Source organism: Pristiophorus japonicus, chromosome 13 (genome assembly GCF_044704955.1).
Source record: "Pristiophorus japonicus isolate sPriJap1 chromosome 13, sPriJap1.hap1, whole genome shotgun sequence".
Classification (NCBI taxonomy): Eukaryota; Metazoa; Chordata; class Chondrichthyes; family Pristiophoridae; genus Pristiophorus; species Pristiophorus japonicus.
Genome location: NC_091989.1, coordinates 67,089,674 through 67,110,001, shown reverse-complemented (window position 1 = coordinate 67,110,001; position 20,328 = coordinate 67,089,674). Strand labels below are relative to the sequence as shown.

The following is a 20,328-nucleotide window of genomic DNA, read 5'->3' as shown; positions in this document are numbered from 1 at the left end:
CCCGTGTACTTCAGCATCTGCCTCTTCTCTGAGGCTCGAAATTGCTTTGATCCACCGTGGACCGATCTTCCTCTGCTACGTGGTGGTTAGCAGGTTTTGCAGAGCTTGAAGCTCGTCTGCAAGCTCGTTGGAGGTGCTCCATTGTTCCACAGCTCTTGCAAACATACCCTTTGAAGCGGCATGAATAGGCTGAATGCAAGCCTCCACAACTCCAACAAGGTGTGAATTATTTGTTGCGGACTCTGAGTCATCTGGGGCACCTGAGGCCTGCTGGCAGTTGCAGACCCGTGGTTTCTGCCCTGTACATTTCTGCTCACAAACACAGTTCCAGTTAATTTATGAACATTACTAGCACTTGTGTGCTGAGAGATTTGGTTGGTTTTATCACTCGTGGACAGAAATGGCTGTGCTATCGCAATAGCCTTGCTGAGGGTCGGAGTCTCTACAGTCAAATGTTTTCGTAGGATGGTCTCGTGGCCAATGCCCAGTACAAAAAAGTCTCTGAGCATCTGCTCCAGGTAGCCATCAAATTCACATTGTCCTGCAAGTCGCCTTAGCTCGGCGACGTAGCTCGCCACTTCCTGACCTTCAGATCGCTGGCACGTGTAGAACCGATACCTCGCCATCAGCACGCTCTCCCTCGGGTTAAGATGCTCACGAACCAGTGTACGCAGCTCCTCATACGACTTATCTGTGGGTTTCACCGGAGCCAGAAGATTCTTCATGAGGCTGTAGTTCGGTGCCCCGCAGACCGTGAGGAGGACCGCTCTCCTTTTTGCAGCGCTTCCTTCTCCGTCCAGCTCGTTGGCTACAAAGTACTGGTCTCGCCGTTCGACATAGGCTTCCCAGTCCTCACCCTCCAAGAACTTCTCCAGGATGCCCACAGTTTGCTGCATCTTTGCGTTGGATTCGTATACTCGTTGCCAGTTACTGTGTTCCTAACACAGATTAGGCTGCACACAGGGAGGTTAAAGTAACAGTGACCTCAGTCTTTATCAAGACGCTCCAGAGTCAGGAACAGGCCTTAGGAGCCGGCTTATATACAGTGCTCCCAAGGGATGCTGGGATCCCTTGGGACTTCAGGGGATGCGCTCCCTGGTGGCGGAACATGGGAGTGCATGCTTTACAGATGCACAACAGGAAGTGTTAGTGTGAAGTGGCCTCCTGCCTTCATCTATTGAGGGAGCACAATGTGAACATGTTGTGGAATACATGGTGCAATGTACAGGCATCAGTGCTTCAGTAGGGCAGGCCTGTATGCTTCTGAAGTTTAGATGACTTACCATCCACACATCAAACACCATTGCTACACATACATAGACAGCTGAGTACTTATAGACCCTCTCTTCCCACCTCTGGGACATGATCTAGAGTGAGGTTTGTAAGCCAAATGCTCTGGGGAGTAGGGGTTTCAGAAGCAAATGGCCACCACCGATACCTGCTTGCAATCTGACATTGTGCAAGAAATTGGTGTGCAGCAAGCAGAATGGTGACGAATCTTAGAATGATACAGCACAGGAGGCAATTCGGCCCACCGTACCTGTGCAGGCTTTTTGAAAGAGCTATTCAATTGGTCCCACCTCTCTGCTCTTTCCCCATAGCCTCGCAATTTTTTCCTTTTCAAGTGTATATCTACTTCCCTTTTGAAAGTCATTATTAAAGCTGCTTCTACCACCCGTTCAGGCAGTGCATTCCAGATCACAGCAACTCACTGCATAAAAAATAATACATATTAGAAGTTTATTTAAGTATGTAGGGAGTGCTGCTGGATGTTTTCAAGGCCTCAGATGGGAAAGGAAGGCCTCTGAGAAACAGAAAATACTGCAAATATTCAGCAGGTCAGGCAACATCCATGGAGAGAGAAGCAGAGTTAATGTCCAGGTCAAGATGTTGCCTTACCTGCTGCATATTTGCAGCATTTTATGCCATCAATTCAGATTTATAGCATCCGCTCGTTGAGGAGGAGGAAGATGCAGAAGAGAAGGAAGGATGCAGCCCAGTCAGCCGCTTTCTGGCAGGGAAATCCAGGAAGGAATGGTCTGCCTGCGTTTACAATGACCACAACACCAATTCCCCATTCAACATTTCTCCCACACTGTACACTCCCTCAGTTACTGACCATCACAGCGTCCTCTTGGCCACGATGCTCAAATAAAAACCACCACAAAGCAAACTTTCCAATCCAACTTTATACATCAATCCATCCAATATGACATCAAGAAATTAACTCAGCACCCTTATGCATTGTCTTAGTGCCTGGCTTGTATGTACCTTTGCCTATCCGACTGATGTCATGCAGTGCTACCCCAGTGGCTGCAGCAAGGCTGGTGCAAGGCTGCTGACTTCTAGTGGGGGACACTGCAAATAGCCTGAGGAGCTGGTGGCTGCGAGTATTAAACCAAGTGATGGTTCTTCTTCTCTCTCCTCTCCCTCCTCTTGGCTAACCACTGGCTGGGCAGACTGCATTTCTTGGGTGTGTGAAATGAGGAAGGCACAAAAAGAAAAGAAAGACTTGCATTTATATCGCGCCTTTCATGACCACCGGATATCCCAAAGCACTTTACAGCAAATGAAGTACTTTTTGGAGTGTAGTCACTGTTGTAATGTAGGAAACACAGCAGCCAACTTGCGCATAGCAAACTCCCACAAACGGCAATGTGATAATGACCAGATAATCTGTTTTTTCAGTGGTGTTGATTGAGGGATAAATATTGGCCAGGACACCAGGGATAACTCCCCTGCTCTTCTTCGAAATAGTGCCAAGAGATCTTTTACGTCCACCTGAAAGAGTAGACGGGGCCTCGGTTTAAGACGGCACCTCCGACAGTGCAGCACTCCTTCAGCACTGCACTGAAGTGTTTCGTCCTCAACTTTCTGGAGTGGGACTTGAACTCACAGCCTTCTGACTTAGAGACAAGGGTATTACCAACTGAGCCACCGGCTGATTCAGATGGAGGTGTGGTGAGGGGAGGGCGGGAAAGCAAGAGGTGCATGCGAGAAAGAGGATAACGTATGAGGCTACCAGCATCTTGTATCCTTTTTGACCTGCCGCTGGCCAAGGTCTCAGCCACGACCCTGCCGAGAATGGCCTGCACTGTCTCCTCCAAGGGGTTAAGGTGATGCTAGGAATGGGAGCTGTTCCTCGTGATTAGTGGTAATAAATTGCACATTCCAGGTATGGGTCACAGCCATGATCACTCCTGTTGCACTCTCCACTGCTGTATCAGTGGCTACAGCTATTTTTATCCCAATCCCTTGAGTTTAGAGGTTGAAGGGTGATCTAATTGAGGTCTTTAAAAAGATTAAGGGATTTGATAGTGTAGATACAGAGGGCACAATTTTCACTAGTGATTTGCGCCATTTTTTTGCTCTTTTTGGCCTAAGTTGAAAAACCACAGTTTCCCCAATCAAATTGCACCAGCTTAGTTACGATATTTAGGCCAGTTTTTTTTTCAGCCAAAGGGGGCGTAACCAGCCATCTGCGCCAATTCTGGCCATTTAGGGAAGTTTGACCAGCTGAGAGTTACTCCAGTTGTGCTTAGGCCAGCGGATGTGGCCTCTGCAGAAAAACCTTCCCTAGAGTTAAGGAAATCTGTGCAAGTAAGGAAATTGGCGCAGCAGATGCCTGGACACATTGAAAAACACATAGCAGCAACTTACCTCCAACCCCGCCCGAAGGCTGTCTGGTCCCATTCTCAGTCTCCATTCTTGGTCCCCGGTTCACAGGAGAGAGAGAGAGAGAGAGAGAGAGAGAAATCCGGGGACCGAGAATGAGACCGGACCGGGAGAGTGGGGACCGAGAATGGAACCGGACCGGCACCCTATGGACGAGGTTGGAGGTAAGTTGCTGCTATGTGTTTTTCAATTCTTTTAATATGTTGGGAGCTGGCTGTATGCTTCACTTTGCATCCTCAGCTCGCATTGTGTCCCTGGTTACCATGGCAGCCCGATCTTTTTGGCGCAGATCAGGGCTCCACCCCCGAAACTAAAGGTCGGATTAGGCCACGCCAAAATGAAGAAATCCAATGGGGAAACTTAGAATTTTTTTTGGCGTACTTGGGCCCCCAAAAATCGAGCGTAACTCTTCAAGTACGGCAAAAAAATGCTTTGGGGAAAATTGAGCCCCCGCATAACTATTTCCTCTGGCGCAGGAATCCAGAATAAAAGGAAACTTTCTTAAAATTAGAGCTAGGTCATTTAGGAGCAAGACTACCAACTCTGGTTTGAGGTACTTCTGGAGGTTTGATCATGTGACATTTGATCACGTGACATTTGATTACATGACATTTACCCACTGTTTGCAAATGTTCATTGACCATCCAAATAAAATATTTGACTTTTTGTTTTATAGTGAGATGAGTACCATGAATTTGTAAATCAAAGAAAGAGCACAAAAGAATAGAAAGATTTAAGGATAAGTAATGTTTAAATAAAACTACTTCTGTGATGTTTCTGCAGCATCGACAGCAATGAGAAACACCAAGTAAATACCACTGACTCAACAAAACATCATCGATATATAAGTAACTTCTAACTAAAGTTTCCGTGCAATTTATGATACTTTACAATATACAGCAAGTTGTAAAAATAATAAATAAAACCAAAACTAAACCTAATTTGATTGATTGACCCCCCACACTTGCCGCTGAAGCCCAGCTTCATGGAGCTGAGGCTCAGTCCTCCAAGAGAAGCATCAAAGCTGACTGACTCCTGGAATAATAGAGGTTACACAGCAGCGCACATCACAGGTCCACATCAACTCTCCCTCCCCTAGTTTGTGTTTCTCTCTCTCTCCTTCCCGCAGTTTATATAAGAACATAAGAAATAGGAACAGGAGTAGGCCATACGGCCCCTCGTCCCTGCTCCGCCATTCAATAAGATCATGGCTGATCTGATCATGGACTCAGCTCCACTTCCCTGCTTGCTCCCCATAACCCCTTATCCCCTTATCATTTAAAAAACTGTCTATTTCTGTCTTAAATTTATTCAATGTCCCAGCTTCCACAGCTCTCTGAGGCAGTGAATTTCACAGATTTACAACCCTGTGAGAGAAGAAATTTCTCCTCATCTCTGTTTTAAATGGGCGGCCCCTTATTCTAAGATCATGCCCCCTAGTTCTAGTCTCTCCCATCAGTGGAAACATCCTCACTGCATCCACCTTGTCAAGCCCCCTCATAATCTTATCACCTCTCATTCTTCTGAACTCTAATGAGTAGAGGCTCAACCTGTCAACCTTTGTGTTTCTCTTGTTCTCCTTCCCCCAGTTTGTTTCTCTCTCTCTCGGCCCCCCCCCCCCCCCCAACCCGAGTTGCTCTCTCACGACTCTTGGGGAGAGAAATTCAGGTCACTTGTGCCTCCCGTAAGCGCCCCCCAGTAAATTTCACAGCAGTTTAACGGCGGCGGTAACCGGTAGCGCCCTGCTCCGCTGCGCCAGCGATGACGACATGCGCAGCGACCTGTTTTCGCCCCGGAACAAAACTCGGGGAGCACCCTCTGAAGCTGCACCGGGGGATGTCAAGGGACCCGTACCAGGCTGCAGGCCCCTCGCAGGGCTCAAGGTAAACGGAAGGTGACGCTTTAAAAATAATCGTCCAACTCACCAGTCGGGGCCTGTTGCACGGTGGATCGTGGGGTCTGTACCGCGATCTGGCAGCCCGGCACTCTGCTCCCTGGTGGTCCAGCTAGGGACCCGCAGATTAGGCAGCTTGGCCCTCCCCTTTAATGAAGGGGAGGGCCTTTTCTACACGGCAGCGCTAAACGTCCCAGCACGTAGCGCTGCACCCCTTTCGGATTGCTTCCGCCCCGCTCTCTGCTCTGTGGGGCACGTTATGTTGCGCTAGACTTGCTCTCGGGGGCGGTAACCCCAATCTCGCGAGCAGGGCGAGACTTCGGCGCAGTAAATTCTGCCACATGGATCTTACCGCCCCCAAACGGGGCGCTACGCAATTTCCCCCCTTTAGGAGTTTCCAGGCACTTTCCGTTGGTCCCCATGCCATCAGCCTCACAACCTGCAATAAAACGAAGCCCAGCATTTTGTGGAGTTGGGTTCAGGTGGGTTGGGGACTGGGGGTCTCTGAAGCGGGTGAGAACCCTGTGAGGCTGGGTTTGGCGCAGGCCCTGCCGACTTTCTGATTTGCACGTAAGGCCTCGGCTTCCCGGCCACAGCTAGAAAGATTGAGAGGCTGGCTGGCTGCGGGCTACAGGGAGGGAGGGTTCAGTCCGGGGGGAGGATGTGGGGGTGGTCGCTCGGGGATCAGGTCGGGGAGGGTGGGTGAGGGAGCAGTCGATCGGGGATCAGGGGTTGGACGGTCAGGGATCGGGGTGAGGGGGCAGTCAATCGGGGGTTGGATGGTCGGGGATCGGGGTGGGGGGAGTCGGCCAGTGATCTGAGGGGGGCTTGGTCCTGATTGGGTGGTCGGCCAGGGATTGGGGTTCGATCAGGGATCAGCAGGGGTGGGGGTCGGCTGGGGATCGTGGGGGGTGGGGGAGGCGGCAGGCAGAGAGAGGATCAGGGCTGGCCATCGGAGGATTAGAGCCAGCCTCAGCATCATTAGTGGGGTGAGGGGGTAGGCCTCCTGATAGAATAGAAGGTCTGAGGGGGAAGTCTGGGAAGTCGATCGGAGGCCTCGTGGGAGGGTCTGCAATCGCGGGGGGTGGGTTAGGTCGCTCCCTGGATCCAGGAGGTAACTTGCTATAAAGTTACCCCCTCGCACTCCCCGCCTCGCTTTAACTGCCGGATTTCATGAATTGTGTGAAGCCCATCCACATGCAATTAGAGGCTTCCAGCCTCATTCTAATAGTTAAATGGATGTTCCCCCCCTCATCATCATCATCATAGGCAGTCCCTCGGAATCGAGGAAGACTTGCTTCCACTCTGAACATGAGTTCTTAGGTGGCTGAACAGTCCAAAATGAGAGCCACAGTCTCTGTCACAGGTGGGGCAGATAGTTGTTGAGGGTAAGGGTGGGTGAGACTGGATTGCCGCACGCTCCTTCCGCTGCCTGCGCTTGTTTTCTGCATGCTCTCAGCGATGAGACTTGAAGTGCTCAGCATCCTCCTGGATGCACTTCCTCCACTTAGGGCGGTCTTTGGCCAGGGCCTCCCAGGTGTCAGTGGGGATGTGGCGCTTTATCAGGGAGGCTTTGAGGATGTCCTTGTAACGTTTCTGCTGCCCACCTTTGGCTCGTTTGCCGTGAAGGAATTCCGAGTAGAGTGCTTGCTTTGGGAATCTCGTTTCTGGCATGCAGACAATGTGGCCTGCCCAATGTGGAGCTGATCGAGTGTGGTCAGTATTTCGATGCAGCGGATGTTGGCCTGGTCGAAGATGCTAATGTTAGTGCGTCTATCCTTCCAGGGGATTTGTAGGATCTTGCGGAGACATCGTTAGTGGTATTTCTCCAGCGACTTGAGGTGTCTACTGTACATGGTCCATGTTTCTGAGCCATACTGGAGGGCGGGTATTACTACAGCCATGTAGACCATGAGCTTGGTGGCAGTTTGAGGGCCTGGTCTTCAAACACTCTTTTCCTCCGGCAGCCGAAGGCTACACTGCACACTGGAAACAGTGTTGGATCTCGTCGTCAATGCCTGCTTTTGTTGATAAGAGGCTCCCGAGATATAGGAAGTGGTCCATGTTGTCCAGGGCCGTGCAGTAGATCTTGATGATGGGGGGGACTGTGCTGTGCGGTAACGACAGGCTGGTGGAGGACCTTTGTCTTGCTGATGTTTAGCGTATGTAGAGCGGGTTTGTCATTCGCCCCACCGCCCCCTCCCCCCCCTGCCAATCGCGCCCCCATCCCACCTCCGTTAAAACCAGACGTGGGCGGGTAGGAGGCAGGATCAGGTCAGGAATCCAATTTTTAACAATTTAACTACCCCCACACTCCAAACCCACCCTTTTCTCTCGGTTATAATTCAGGCCGATGTGTTTCCGAATCGCGGGGAGACCAGCAGGGCTCAAACAATGCGGTTTGGCTGTGAGCTGCGACAGCCGGGACACTGGACAAGGTACGCACCACGCCAACAAGGAGACTAATCGCCCATTCCGGGAGACTCCTGCCCAAACCTCATTTAGATAGTCGAAATCTGGAACTCTCTCCTCGTAAAAGCTGTGGATGCTGAAGGCCAATTGGAAATTTCATGACGGAGAGTGATAGTTTTTTTTTGGTAAGGAGGAGGACACAAACAACCTTCCGGTTATAAAAGGGGTCGGGGGGTCTAGTAAGGAGGAGGAACTGAGGGAAATCCTTATTAGCCGGGAAATTGTGTTGGGGAAATTGATGGGATTGAAGGCTGATAAATCCCCAGGGCCTGATGGACTGCATCCCAGAGTACTTAAGGAGGTGGCCTTGGAAATAGTGGATGCGTTGACAGTCATTTTCCAACATTCCATTGACTCTGGATCAGTTCCTATGGAGTGGAGGGTAGCCAATGTAACCCCACTTTTTAAAAAAGGAGGGAGAGAGAAAACAGGGAATTATAGACCGGTCAGCCTGACATCGGTAGTGGGTAAAATGATGGAATCAATTATTAAGGATGTCATAGCAGTGCATTTGGAAAGAGGTGACATGATAGGTCCAAGTCAGCATGGATTTGTGAAAGGGAAATCATGCTTGACAAATCTTCTGGAATTTTTTGAGGATGTTTCCAGTAGAGTGGATAAGGGAGAACCAGTTGATGTGGTATATTTGGACTTTCAGAAGGCGTTCGACAAGGTCCCACACAAGAGATTGATGTGCAAAGTTAGAGCACATGGGATTGGGGGTAGTGTACTGACATGGATTGAGAACTGGTTGTCAGACAGGAAGCATAGAGTAGGAGTAAATGGGTACTTTTCAGAATGGCAGGCAGTGACTAGTGGGGTACCGCAAGGTTCTGTGCTGGGGCCCCAGCTGTTTACACTGTACATTAATGATTTAGATGAGGGGATTAAATGTAGTATCTCCAAATTTGCGGATGACACTAAGTTGGGTGGCAGTGTGAGCTGCGAGGAGGATGCTGTGAGGCTGCAGAGCGACTTGGATAGGTTAGGTGAGTGGGCAAATGCATGGCAGATGAAGTATAATGTGGATAAATGTGAGGTTATCCACTTTGGTGGTAAAAACAGAGAGACAGACTATTATCTGAATGGTGACAGATTAGGAAAAGGGGAGGTGCAAAGAGACCTGGGTGTCATGGTACATCAGTCATTGAAGGTTGGCATGCAGGTGCAGCAGGCGGTTAAGAAAGCAAATGGCATGTTGGCCTTCATAGCAAGGGGATTTGAGTACAGGGGCAGGGAGGTGTTGCTACAGTTGTACAGGGCATTGGTGAGGCCACACCTGGAGTATTGTGTACAGTTTTGGTCTCCTAACCTGAGGAAGGACATTCTTGCTATTGAGGGAGTGCAGCGAAGGTTCACCAGACTGATTCCCGGGATGGCGGGACTGACCTATCAAGAAAGACTGGATCAACTGGGCTTGTATTCACTGGAGTTCAGAAGAATGAGAGGGGACCTCATAGAAACATTTAAAATTCTGACGGGGTTAGACAGGTTAGATGCAGGAAGAATGTTCCCAATGTTGGGGAAGTCCAGAATCAGAGGTCACAGTCTAAGGATAAGGGGTAAGCCATTTAGGACCGAGATGAGGAGGAACTTCTTCACCCAGAGAGTGGTGAACCTGTGGAATTCTCTACCACAGAAAGTAGTTGAGGCCAATTCACTAAATATATTCAAAAAGGAGTTAGATGAGGTCCTTACTACTAGGGGGATCAAGGGGTATGGCGAGAAAGCAGGAATGGGGTACTGAAGTTGAATGTTCAGCCATGAACTCATTGAATGGCGGTGCAGGCTAGAAGGGCCGAATGGCCTACTCCTGCACCTATTTTCTATGTTTCTATGTTTCTATGTGTCGCGGGATATTGAGCAAAGGCCCCCACACTCCTAGGTATTTTTCTCTCTGCTAATCTGAGTGGCACGGAGTTATAAATTAGCTCCAGTGGATAGCTCGGGCTGGATGCAGATGGCACTGGCTGCCGCTAATTAATTGTCAAATTAGTTGGCATTGCCAACAACAACTTGGGAAGTGGTGGAATTAACTCCCAATCTCACATAGAGCTACCCCAGCTTTGCAGTTGGGGGCAGGGGGAGGGAAAAGCTGGAGATGGTGGTCGGGGAGGTGGGGATGAGAGATTGTGAGGGTGGAGATGGTGGTCGGTGGAACAGATCGCGAGGGTGGGGAGATGGTGGTCGGGGGTGGGGAGAGGAGGGGGTTCCGATCATTGTGTGGGAGCAGCCAGGTTGCGAGGGGTTTAACAGAGTCAGCCCGTTGGGTCGGGAGGAAACAAACCTGCACCTCCTGGCCAACAAGCAGTGCTATAAAGACACTTGCTGTACGGATTGGGTCATTCTTGCCTCCTTTTACCTGCCGGGTTTCCCGAGGGCAGGGAAATCCGACCAACATGAGTTTAAAAATAAAAAGTTTGTTAATATGAGGTACGCAGCCTCCTCAAAAGGTTTTACCGATAGCCCCGCCTCCGGAGAGCAGATTGTTCACCCATTCCAGTCCCGCCTCCATTACTGGAAGTGGGCGGGTTCGAGGTGGTTTGGCGTCGGGTTTGAAATGTTAAAAATTTCACTTCTCATTTGACCCAAAAAGCATTAGTTTTTGAGGACTAACATTACCTCCACATCTTTCCTATATTTAAATACCCATCCCTTAAGCCAACTTCTCTTCCATGACTAACGGCACATGAAGCTACCTATCTCTCCCACTGCTTTTACATCCAGCACATCGTGCTCTGGGTGGTTTTTCCGTAGCAAAGTCCCCTTCTGACGCAAACATGTTTCTATCCTGACTCACAGCTCCCTGACATGAGAACCGGCTAGATTTGAGGGGAAATCGCTACCATACTCCCATCAGATGCAAGTATCCAGTTGGATGTCAACGCAGTATTTAGAGACTGAGGAGTCAGAAATTGCCCTGCGACATTTCCATGGAATTGCCTTTTGCATCCCTCAAACAGGACGGAGCGCTATCTCAGGCGCTACACCTCATTGGAGGGGCGCTCCCGGGGCGTCAGCACCGCGTTGAACAGGTCAACGCTACGCGGATGCTCCACAAAGCACTGACGCTCACAGTGTCCCTCCCCTTCATTTAAAGGGGAGGGCCACTGTGGACTCTGCGTCGCCCTTTGGTGGCCACCAATGGGCCACCGGGGACAATGTCGACTGGGCCAGCAGCCCACCATGCAAAGAGGAGAGCCGGGCTGCATGCTGTTGGCTCGATTGAGATGAGGACCACCATTCTCGGAAAAGTCGGCTGACAAAAAATAATGCACCTGGCTTCCCCTTTAAGAGGCGCCCCAGGTGGATTTCAGCACCCTGTGAAGCTGACATCGGCCCGCCTCAAAGGGGGCAATTTCTCCCGCGGGGTGGAGAGGGGTCCACGCACATGCCGATGATGTCATCACCAGGTGTGCGCTAGTACGGGGCGCAAATCGCGGGGCCGGCGCAAACTCCAAATCACCCCCAAAATCTTGGGGGCAATTCTGCCCCAGGCTCCACCACCACCCTCCCCCGGGCGAAAAGGTGATTGCGCCCCATTAGCGCCTAACGGCGGCGGTAAGAGGGTGCAAAAAAGGGGCAAATTCGGCCCCTGGAACTCTGGTCTCCTGCTCAGTGGTGCTGCCATCAACGTATATTCAGACACCAGGATGTAGAAATTTGTTGGTGCCGTGCCCATTTTGGAGAGAGGCTGCACACGCACATCCCACACCGGAAGTGCGCCACCCGCCATATTGGTAAAGGCTCCTTCGTGGCTTCCAGGACCCATACTTGAATTAGCCAATCAGCCCTTTTCATATGCAAATATGGGGCTTGATGCCCATTTCAAGCTCACTGTCCAAAATTCTCAGGCACTTGGCAACCTTATTATGGGGCCAGGAGGAGCACATTAAGCTTACTGGATACTGCCCCGCCGCCCTTCCCCCACCCAACCCTGGGCTCTGGTCACCACCTCAGCTGGTGTCCGAACCAGCCGATTTTAGAGCTTCCTGGAACCGGCAAGGTGCCTGTGGGACCGCGACTGGTGTCTGAAGCTCGCCGGTATTAAACACACAAGGACCGGAGGACCAATTTACCATGGTCCTGCCACCTGCATCATTAGTGTCAGGTATGTAATCTTTATGTAACAACACTGCAATACTGTATATACATAAGAAATGCACACCTTGACCATGGGGTGAACTTGTGGGAGACACTCCTCACCTGGTCATCCAGGTATATAAAGGGAGGTCCCACACAGGGTCATCACTTCTTGGTCCTGTGAATAAAGGTTCAGGTCATGGAGTGACCTTGTCCATAGAATGTGCCTCGTGTGGATTTGTAGTATTGTGTAAGGATTTTACATTGGTGACGAGAAACGGGAATCAACGACCCATGAGAATGGTCACTGGCAGCACAGATGAATGGTACTGTGTTGGTGAGGACTGGGACGATTTCATTGAGAGGCTCCAGCAGAGTTTTGTCATGAAAGGCTGGCTGGGAGACGCAGCGGCCGAGAAGCGAAGGGCTCATCTGCTGACCAGCTGTGGACCTAAGACTTACACGCTCATGAAAGACCTGCTAGCACCCGAGAAACCGGCGGACAAAACCTTCGAAGAGCTCAGCAAACTAATCGGTGAGCACCCCAAACTGGCGAGCAGCGTACACATGGCCCGACACAAATTCTATACACACCAACGTCAGGAAGGACAGAGCATACTGGATTTCATTGCGGACCTCTGGCGCTTGGCCAGCCTCTAAGTTCACAGACGCCTGCAGGGGGGAGATGCTAAGGGATTTCTTTATTGAGGGAATTGGTCATGCTGGGATTTTCAGAAAGCTAATTGAGACCAAGGGCTTAACTTTGGAAGCGGCGGTGTTGATGGCTCAGACTTTTATGGCGGGGGAGGAGGAAACCAAGATAATATACGCGCGCAATTCTGCCTCCAACGTGGCGATGGATCATGGAGTCAATATCATAAACGTGACACAGAGCCCCGCAGACAGGCAAGGGCAGTTCGACACACCCCAGGCAGCAATAGACCCAAGTGTAAGTCTCCAACAGAGACAATGGCAGGCTGAACAGACATTTACGCCCCCCCAGTGGACAATGCAGCCCGGGATGGGGCCATTGACACCCACTAACAGGGTACTCAAGAGCAGTCAAAGGGACAATCAACAAGGAATGCCTTGCAACAGCTCTTTTGTTCACAACAATGGGAATCTTAGTTCATGCTGGAGGTGTGGGGGCAGACATGCTGCCAGGACTTGCAGGTTTCAACAGTTCGTCTGCAGAAACTGTAACCTCAGCGGCCATTTAGCCAGAATGTGCAGAAAGCCTGTAACCAGGCTAATATACGAGGTGGATGAACCAGATGAGGGGTCTGTGAGGCAGGATGACGCTTGTGGCAAATCAATGGACGCTGAAGTTCAGCGGGTTCATGTGGCAAACATTCACAGCTCATATACCAAAATGACACCTATGATGATGAAAGTCCTATTAAACGGCATCCCTGTACGCATGGAGCTGGACAAGGGGGCCAGCCAGTCACTCATGAGTGTTCAACAATTCGAAAAGCTGTGGCCACTCAAAGCCAGCAGACCCAAACTAGAACGCATTGAGACGCAATTACGGACGTACACCAAAGAAATCATTCCAGTGCTAGGCAGTGCAATGTTGGCGGTCACACACAATGGATCGGTGAATTGGCTGCCGCTCTGGATTGCCCCAGGCAATGGTCCCGCACTGTTAGGGAGGAGCAGCTTAGCTGAGATGAACTGGAAATGGGGGGATGTGCACGCAGTGTCATCTGTGGAGCAAAGTTCATGCTCACAGGTCCTACAGCAATTTGAGTCACTATTTCAACTTGGCGTCGGGAAGTTCAAAGGTACCAAAGTAGTAATACGCATCACCCCAGACGCAAGACCAGTGCATCACAAAGCCAGAGCTGTGCCATATGTGATGCGAGAGAAAATTGAGAGCGAGTTGGACCGGTTGCTGAGAGAGGGCATCAACTCGCCCATTGAATTCAGCGACTGGGCAAGTCCCATCGTTCCCATCCTAAAAGTGGATGGCTCGGTCAGGATCTGAGGTGACTATAAGGCCACTATCAACCGGGTGTCCCTACAAGACCAATACCCGCTCCCGAGAGCGGTGGACCTTTTTGCCACGCTGGCAGGCGGCAAGCTGTTCACCAAGTTGGACCTCACTTCAGCCTACATGACCCAAGAACTGGCCGACGAATCTAAACTACTGACCACCATCACCACGCACAAGGGACTGTTTGTTTACAACAGGTGTCCGTTTGGCATTCGATCAGCGGCAGTGATTTTTCAAAGAAACATGGAAAGCCTGCTCAAATCCATTCCTGGAAAAATCGTATTTCAGGACGACATCCTCATCACGGGTTGTGACACCGAGGAACACCTCCACAACCTGGAGGAGGTGCTACGTCGACTGGACCAGGTAGGCCTCCGACTCAAGAAGTCTTAAGTGTGTGTTTTTGGCTCCCGAGGTCGAGTTTCTGGGCAGGAGGGTTGCTGCAGATGGGATTCGGTCCACCGAATCCAAAACGGAGGTGATTCGACAAGCGCCCAGGCCCTGCAACACATCGGAGTTGCGTTCATTTCTGGGACTTTTGAACTATTTCGGGAACTTTCTGCCGAACTTAAGCACATTGTTGGAGCCACTACACATGCTCCTGCGTAAAGGTTGTGATTGGTTTTGGGGGGACTGTCAGGAACAGGTTTTCAATCGGGCGCGGAACCTACTTTGTTCAAAAACGACCCCCGTAAGAAATTGGTTCTGACATGTGATGCATCGTCCTATGGGGTTGGGTGCGTGTTGCAGCAGGGTAATGCTGAGGGCCAACTACAACCTATGGCTTATGCCTCCAGGTCACTTTCTCAAGCTGAATGGGGATATGGGATGGTTGAGAAGGAAGCACTCGCATGTGTCTTTGGGGTGAAAAAGATGCACCAGTACCTTTTTGGCAGGAGGTTCGAATTAGAAACGGACCACAAGCCGTTAACATCCCTGCTGTCAGACAGCAAGGCTGTCAATGCCAATGCGTCAGCTCGCATACAGCGATGGGCTCTCAAGCTTGCTGCGTATGACTACACCATGCGGCACCGGCCCGGCACCGAAAATTGCGCTGACACGCTCAGCAGGCTTCCACTGGCCACCACTAAGGGGGCAGCGAAGCAAAGTGCTGAGATGGTCATGGCTGTCGATGCCTTTGACAGGCTCCCCCATCACAGCCCGCCAGATCAAAATCTGGACCAACAGAGATCCCCTTCTATCCCTGATTAAGAAATGTGTCCTGACTGGGGATTGGGCGCCCACACACGGAGCATGCCCTGAGGAGGTCAGACCGTTTCACAGATGGATGGATGAGCTCTCCTTCCAAGCTGACTGCCTACTATGGGGCAGCCTGGTAGTCATGCTCCAGAGGGGTAGGGAAGCATTCATCAGGGAACTCCACAGCGAGCACCCAGGCATCGTGCTGATGAAGGCCACACGTGACCGGGAATTGATTCAGACCTGGAACACTGTTCGCAGGTGCACGACGTGTGCCCAGCTAGGTAATGCCCCCAGGGAGGCCCCGCTCAGCCCGTGGCCCTGGCCCACCAAGCCGTGGTCACATATTCACGTAGACTACGCGGGTCCGTTCATGGGAAAAATGTTTCTCATTGTTGTTGATGCGTACTCGAAATGGATCGAGTGCATCATTTTGAATTCGTGCACGACATCCATCACCGTGGAGAGTTTGCGCACGGCCTTTGCGACCCACGGCTTGCCGGACATCCTTGTTAGCGATAATGGCCCATGTTTCACAAGCTACGAATTCTGGGAGTTCATGTCGAGTAATGGCATTAACCATGTCAGGACAGCACCAATGGCCTCCAATGGCCAGGCGGAACATGTGGTCCAAATCATAAAGCAAAGCATGCTCCGGATTCAAGGAACCTCCCTTCAATGCCGCCTATCGTGCCTCCTGCTGGCCTATAGGTCCCGACCGCACTCGCTCACCGGGGTCCCGCCCGCGGAGCTACTCATGAAACGAACACTCAAAACTCGGCTGTCCCTCATTCATCCAGTCCTGTCCGACATTGTTGAGGGCAAGCGCCAATCGCAAAACGAGTACCATGACCAAAATTCAAGGGGGAGATGTATAGAAATTGTTGACCCCGTATTTGTTCTCAATCACGCTTTGGGGCCCAAATGGCTTGAGGGTACTGTAATAGGCAAAGAGGGGAATAGGGTCATAGTGGTTAAACTTAACAATGGGCAGATATGCCACAAGCATCTGGACCAAGTAAAACAAAGGTTCAACATGGACACTGAGGAACCTGAGGAAGATCATAAGATGGTATTCACACCACCGCCAGTGAACAAGCAACAAGAACATTCAGCAGCATGCACAGTCCCTGCGGTCAGCCCGGACAGGCCGGAATCATCACAGGGGACAGACACGCATACCAAGGCTCAACAACCAGAGCCCCAACTGCGGCGCTCCACAAGAGAGCGCAGACCACCCGAGAGACTTAACCTATGATCCCAATAAGATGTTGAGGGGGAGGTGATGTCATGTATGTAACCTTTATGTAACAACACTGCAATACTGTATATACGTAAGAAATGCACACCTTGACCACAGGGGGTGAACTTGTGGGAGACACTCCTCACCTGGTCACCCAGGTATATAAAGGGAGGTGCCACGCAGGGTCCTCACTTCTGGGCCCTGTGAATAAAAGTTCAGTTCATGGAGTGACATTGTCCGTAGAATGTGCCTCGTGTGGATTTGTGGTATTGTGTAAGGACTTTACAATTAGGTGTGCTGTACATCCCCACTCGGGCACACTACAATTTCTCAGCCCAGAATTCTCACCTCCGCTTGCCGGGGCTGGCTGGAGTGAAGCTTGAACCCATGAGCTTCTGACTCAGAGTTAGGAATGCTACCGCTGAGCCAAGTCTCACTCCCCATATCTAGGTAGGCTCCACTAATACTGCAGTCACACTCCCGACAGGAAACAAGGAACAACACGTTAGGTGGTCGTGATGATCCTTCTGCTCTCTGTGGCCTCCGACCTCCCCCTCTCGCTCTGTCTGGTAAACTTTCTAGTTTCTGTGTTGTAGTCAGCGTTTCTCTGAGCTTTCCTCTCTTCAATGCTTCTTAGCTTTTTCAATAGGGAGAAATTGTTTCCAGTGGCAGGAGGGTCGGTAACCAGAGGTCATAGATTTAAGATAAATGGCAAAAAATCCAGGGGGATATGAGGGGACATTGTTTCACGCAGTGAGTTGTTATGATCCGGAAGGCACTGCTTGAAAGGGTGGTGGAAGCAGATTCAATAATATCTTTCAAAAGGGAATTGGATAAATATGTGAAAAAAATAATTTTGCAGGTCTATCGGGAAAGGTTAGTGGAGTGGCACTAATTGGATCGCTCTTTCAAAAAGCCAGGACCTGCACGGTGGGCCGAATGGCCTCCTGTGCTGTTAGGATTCTATGATTTGCATATTACTAAATTGTTGAATGTTATCCTGTACTCACAAAATATAACAGTCCTGTGTTTCAGTCAAATACTCCATTCTATTTTCTTTTCTTTTGCTGCAACAGAAAAATGAAGACTCGCCACCTTCATCTAGTTATGCCTGCGACCATGGGATTTATAGCGGCAATCACGTCAATTGTGTACTATCATAATATAGAAACCTCCAACTTTCCAAAGTTACTATTAGGTGAGTCTGCATTTCCAAGTTCATGTGACTTAAACCATGTCTGATTTAAAATTCCACTCAATATATCATCAATTAGCTTGTTTTTTTGTTATTGAGAAGAGCAAAATAAATTTAACTAATGATGATTGACTGAAACCCAGACCCTGAATTTCCTCAGCCAGCCTGGTGGAATTTCTTAGAATAAGGTCCAGACCTGGCAATGCCAAGGCTCTTTGTTGCGAGTTTCCTGGCTGCCTTTGCAAAGGGCAGCGCCTCCGCCTATACCCTTACAAAGCCAGCCATGTCAGGAGGAAGGGTCAAAGGGCAGTGCCTCCGGCTATACCCTTACAAAGCCAGCCATGTCAAGAGGAAGGGTCAAAGGGCAGCGCCTCCGGCTATACCCTTACAAAGCCAGCCATGTCAGGAGGAAGGGTCAAAGGGCAGCGCCTCCGGCTATACCCTTACAAGGCCAGCCATGTCAGAGGGGGAAGGGTCAAAGGTGGGGCTTCCCTACACTAGGGAGATCCCACTTCCCTGGCCTATCTGGTGTAACACCCGGAGGCTGTGAGATCAGGTGTTCCAGCTTCTAGAAGGGCAGAAATGGGCTTCACCGGGCTGGATGAGTTCCTGGGGAGAAAAGAAACTTAGATCCTCAAAGATGGGGACAATTAAAAAAAAAATTGTATTGGTCCCTTACAACAGGAGTTCAAAGGGTAAAGAGAAGCGTTGCCTCGGGGGTATGGGGGAACGAGGGGGAGGGGCCTGGGCACTCCCCTTATGGTAGTCAGGCACCGACGTTCCTGTCAACGTGGGACTGGCGAGCACCCGCGATGTGCCCCTAGAGGCATAGAGGCCCACCATGGGGCAAATATAACCCCCACCCCCCAACCCCACACACTTGGATGTGTGGGATCAGTTGGTGGCGGTGGCTCTTGGAGCTGCGGTATTCACAAAAGCATAAATGGCTACAGACGGTTCAAGTGATACGAAAGACCTCAGGAATTCTTGGGACACATTACACTCCTCCTTTGTAAAAGAAAAGGTCATGCAGAAGCAAAGTGAAGCTTCAATCAAAAAGTTTAATATTGTGCCCAAATCTGTGTATGAATAAGTTTTGTATTAAGGACAGATTGTGCAGCCCCGAGTTCCTTCGCTCCACCATTGGCGGTCGTGCATTCAGCGGTCTAAACTTCCTAAACCTCTCTGCCTCTCCACCTCTCTCGTCTCCTGTAAGATGTTCCTTAAAACCTACTTCTTTGACCAAACTGTCCTAATATCTCCTTATGTGGCTTGGTGTCAAATTTTATTTGATAACGCTCCTGTGAAGTTTCTCAAGACGTTTTACAACATTACGGGTACTATATAAATATTAGTTTTTGTTGGTGATTCTATCTTTGTTTTCACAGCTCTTTTTATCTACTGGGTCCTGGCTTTTATCACTAAGTCCATTAAACTGCTGAAGTACTATAATCACGGAGTGGGCATCTCCCAGCTGCGGTTCTGTATAACGTTTATGTTGGTCTTCCTTTATGGATCGCTGATGGCTGTTGAAATCAGTGTGATCATATTCAGGGTGAGTAGTTCCAATTGCCTTATGAAAACAAGTGGAATTTTCAACTTTCCTATTTTAATTTCGTCAGAAGTAAGATGGAAAACTTGTCCCTTGTAAATCCAGCGTGTGGCGCTGCCCTTTTGCATACTGCGTCGGTTTGAGGTGCACAGCATTCACTCGTGGTTCATTGAAACAAAGATGGCCACAACACACAAGCCGATGACGGAATCAGAGTTGGACTGTATTTTGTTCTACAGTGTTTGTTTTATCGAGGACTGGTGCCTACAGATGTGTCGCACATTTCATTGCTGCCCAATTTATAAGCTGTTGCTGACAAACTATAAGAGCTTAAGAAATAGGAGCAGGACTCGGCCATTAGGCCCCTCGAGCCTGCTCCGCCATTCAATAAGATCATGGCTGATATGATCATGGACTCAGCTCTACTTCCCCGCCCGCTCCCCATAACTTTTTAGTCCCTTATCTCTCAAAAATCTGTCTATCTCTACCTTAAATATATTCAATGGTCCAGCCTCCACAGCTCTCTGGGGCAGAGAATTTCACAGATTTACAACCCTCTGAGAGAAGAAATTCCTCCTCATCTCAATGTTAAATGGGCAGCCCCTTATTCTGAGATTATCCCAAATTGCCCCAAGAGTTGCTCCATTTTTTTTGGAGTCAGTAGCTTTTTTTGGAGTAACTTAAAAATCGCAAATTTCCCCATTTAACATGCTCCAATGTAAGTCAGTTAGTTAGGTTTTTTTCTAGTTTAGTTTTGTTCTCTCCAAAAGGGGGTGTGACAAGCCATTTACACCTCTTCTGGCCATAGAAACAAATTTGACCAGCTGAAAGTTACCCCAAACTAACTTAGGCCAGTGTATGTGGCCACCTTTGTAGGCACAGAAAAACTTTACCTACATTTAAGAAATCAGCACAGGTAGCCAGAGATTAGGGGAGGGGTGGGGGCGCGGGGGAAGGTGAGTTAGAGGATTCTAAAGCACTAAGGACTTTCACAACATCAGCACAACATTACAAC

At 49.9% G+C, this 20,328-nt stretch overlaps 1 protein-coding gene across 3 annotated transcripts in view; it reads left to right on the top strand.

Moving 5' to 3' along the window:
- The window catches only part of LOC139278615 (ATP-binding cassette sub-family C member 9-like), a 250,863-nt gene that overhangs the window by 58,148 nt on the left and 172,387 nt on the right, over nt 1-20,328 (top strand). For all 3 annotated transcript variants that reach the window (XM_070897599.1, XM_070897597.1, XM_070897598.1), the window contains exons 3-4: nt 17,643-17,764; nt 19,150-19,316. In XM_070897599.1, coding sequence (XP_070753700.1) covers nt 17,643-17,764; nt 19,150-19,316 — 289 coding nt within the window. The remainder of the gene's footprint in view (nt 1-17,642; nt 17,765-19,149; nt 19,317-20,328) is intronic.